General features: G+C 39.5%; 1 protein-coding gene across 1 annotated transcript in view; it reads left to right on the top strand.

Moving 5' to 3' along the window:
- The first annotated feature begins 508 nt into the window (after positions 1-508).
- LOC107085689 (NADH-cytochrome b5 reductase 3-like) overlaps positions 509-2,811 on the top strand; it is a 14,891-nt gene continuing 12,588 nt past the window's right edge. Inside the window, exons 1-2 of the mRNA XM_015376174.1 lie at positions 509-634; positions 897-1,022. Of these exons, the coding sequence (XP_015231660.1) occupies positions 614-634; positions 897-1,022 (147 nt within the window). The 5' untranslated portion in view covers positions 509-613. The remainder of the gene's footprint in view (positions 635-896; positions 1,023-2,811) is intronic.

Genomic DNA, 2,811 nt, shown 5'->3' on the forward strand with positions numbered 1-2,811 from the left:
ATATATATATATATATATATATCCAGATGTCTCAAATGCATTTCTTCCTAGTCAAAATGAACATTTCAGATATCTAAAATAACATTCTTCCTATCTAAAATATACATATCAGATAGAAATTAGAAATGCAATTAGTGACATCTAAAATACAATTCTGACTAGGATTATTGTAATTATGACTAGGTAGCATGCTTTAGTGATATCTATGATAGAAATGAGACTAGTTTTGACTAGGAAGAATCTTATTTTAGAGATCAACAAATGAAACAGAGAGGACAGCACTTCTAATAAATGTCAAAACGGCCTGCCATACCATTTCTGTTGCGTATATAGACAAAAGGTCTGTTAATCTTTTACATATACATATATTAAACTCTGGGATGAATATAGCTATTCGCACATTTCCCTTTGAATTTTTTGAACCATCTGTGTAAAGTTTTAAATAACCATAATACGACTTTTTTTTTAATTTGAAAGCTTTAATTTTGAAAAGCTGTAACCGGATGTTGTCATCTGTTCACGCAAATCTCGCAGCTTGAACTTCCGTTGCAATCAGCTCCTCCTGTGCAGCGCTCCCAACAAACAATTTTCGAGCTGTCTGAACGAACTGATAATGTTGTCCTACATCATCGGGGTGAGTACGATTCAATGCACTTTATTTGTTTATATAAATACATTTAAAAACCCGCAGCCTTGCTCAAAGCTAGCATTAGCTAAAACACTCAGTTTTTCCACATAACGTCCAGTCGGCCTCCCCGCAGGAATTTGCGTGACTCACTTGTCCTGTTGGGGATTAAACTAAGATGACTTTTAGCTCTGGCGACGCCCCGCAGGGCTGCTGTTCAGCCTGAAGCTAATGCTAGTGGATGCTCTGCTGTTTGACCTTCATCTCACAGCTGATCCGAGGCGGCTTTGATGGCATCATCAACCTCATCTTCAGGCTGTTCTTCTCCAAGAGGAGACCTGCCATCACCTTGGAGGATCCAAACATCAAATATGCGCTCAGGCTAATTGACAAACAGGTAAGCAGTAGGCTGTGCAGCAACTCCTCCTCCTGTCTGCTAATGCATAACACCTAATTATGTACCATCCTTGCTCTGTTTGAAGAACAGGTTTTCTATTTTTTTTTTTTTTTTACTCAAATCTTTATTAAACACATGTAGAAAACAATTACAAATTCAAAAAAATTGGTAATAAGTAAGAGCAATGTGATATAAGAGGGAACTAAATGTATTTATAGAGCAGATGTATACAAAAAATCTGATAAGGGGAAAAAAAAAAAAAAAAAAACTTTTTTTGTTTTTAATCTAAAAACATTAAATTGGGAGCCAGACTTAAATTAACTTTCCCGGTTTTGGAAGATGGTGTAATGAGAACAATACCAAATCACTCTGAAAGGCTGAAAATGAAAAGTTATTTTCCATAGTGTGTATTACTAAATATTTAAAACAAAAATGTTTTCATATTTTACTTTTTTGGTTTAAAATCTACAGATGTCCTGTTATTTGAATTTCTAGATCAGGTCAATAACAAACTTGTAAGAATCACAGCAGCCACAGGTAACATTAGGGCTTAACCAGGTAACCTTTATAAAGAACCTAAAAGACATTTCCTTATATCTTTTTTACTCACAGCACCATTAACACAGCGTCCAGTTTTATTAATAGTTGCAGATTATTTGTTCCGTTTTTTAAATAGGGAACAGTATCTGCTGCAGATGCAGCCTCTGTTGAGTAAAGGCCAATTTATGCTCCTGATGCATAGTCTCTGGAACCGTCAAATCTGTCTCTGTGCACGACCNTGATGCATAGTCTCTGGAACCGTCAAATCTGTCTCTGTGCACGACCACACCCCCGCGCAGAGGCTCTGCAACTGTTGTCACACATCTCAAAAAAAATCCTGACTATGCATTGGACGGTTGCAAACCTGCACAGACTTCAAGTGGAAGTGCGTAGACAAAAAGCAGCTGTGATTGGTCCTTGGTACGCCTTTCAGGTTGTCTGTTTGGTCTTCCTTCTCGATTCAATGCCGGGCCGCACTATTTTTAACAACCGAGAAACAATGGAAAACTACAATGAAAGGTTAATCGAGAAGGTTCTGAAGTACAACCACTCGTACGATGCCTTAAACAAATAAGATGCCAAGGTCTCTGCCAAAACGAAGTTCTCGTGACCATCCGCTGAAGTTCTCACGAGTTCTCGAATAGGCTCCCCCTCGCGCTTTGGCGGGAAACTGCTATGTGTCCCTAGAAATTCCAGACTGGTTGCAGAGGCTATGCTTCTGATGCATAGCCATGCACAACCACGCCCCCCGCGCAGAGGCTCTACAACTGTCGCTGCACACCTAAAAAATAAATCCTGGTCACAAACCCGCGCAGACCTCAAGCGGAAGTACGCAGACAAAAAGCAGCTGTGATTGGTCCTTGGTATGCCTTTCCAGCTGTGTGGTCGTCCTTCACGATTCGTGCCGGGGTGCACCATTTTTAAAAACCAAGGAACAACTACAATGGACAACTACAACAAAAGGTTAATTTATATAAAGATGCCATTGTCTCTGCCAAAACAAAGTTCTTGTGATCATCCGCCGAAGTTCTCACGAGTTCTTGAATATTCTCCCCCTCGCGCTTTGGCGGGAAACTGCTAGAAATTCCAGACCGAGGTGCAGAAGCATACCAGCAAAACTGGTTTGCTACCAGACCCAAGTGACATTTGATGTTTGCGGTTGCAGAAGTCTGATCTGCCCTTAAGAGCTCAGAAAAAATATCACTTATAGTTGAATAAGTTAATCTTAAACATTGATTAAACACAGAGG

Source organism: Cyprinodon variegatus, unplaced genomic scaffold, assembly GCF_000732505.1.
Source record: "Cyprinodon variegatus isolate N-32 unplaced genomic scaffold, C_variegatus-1.0 Scaffold7, whole genome shotgun sequence".
Classification (NCBI taxonomy): Eukaryota; Metazoa; Chordata; class Actinopteri; order Cyprinodontiformes; family Cyprinodontidae; genus Cyprinodon; species Cyprinodon variegatus.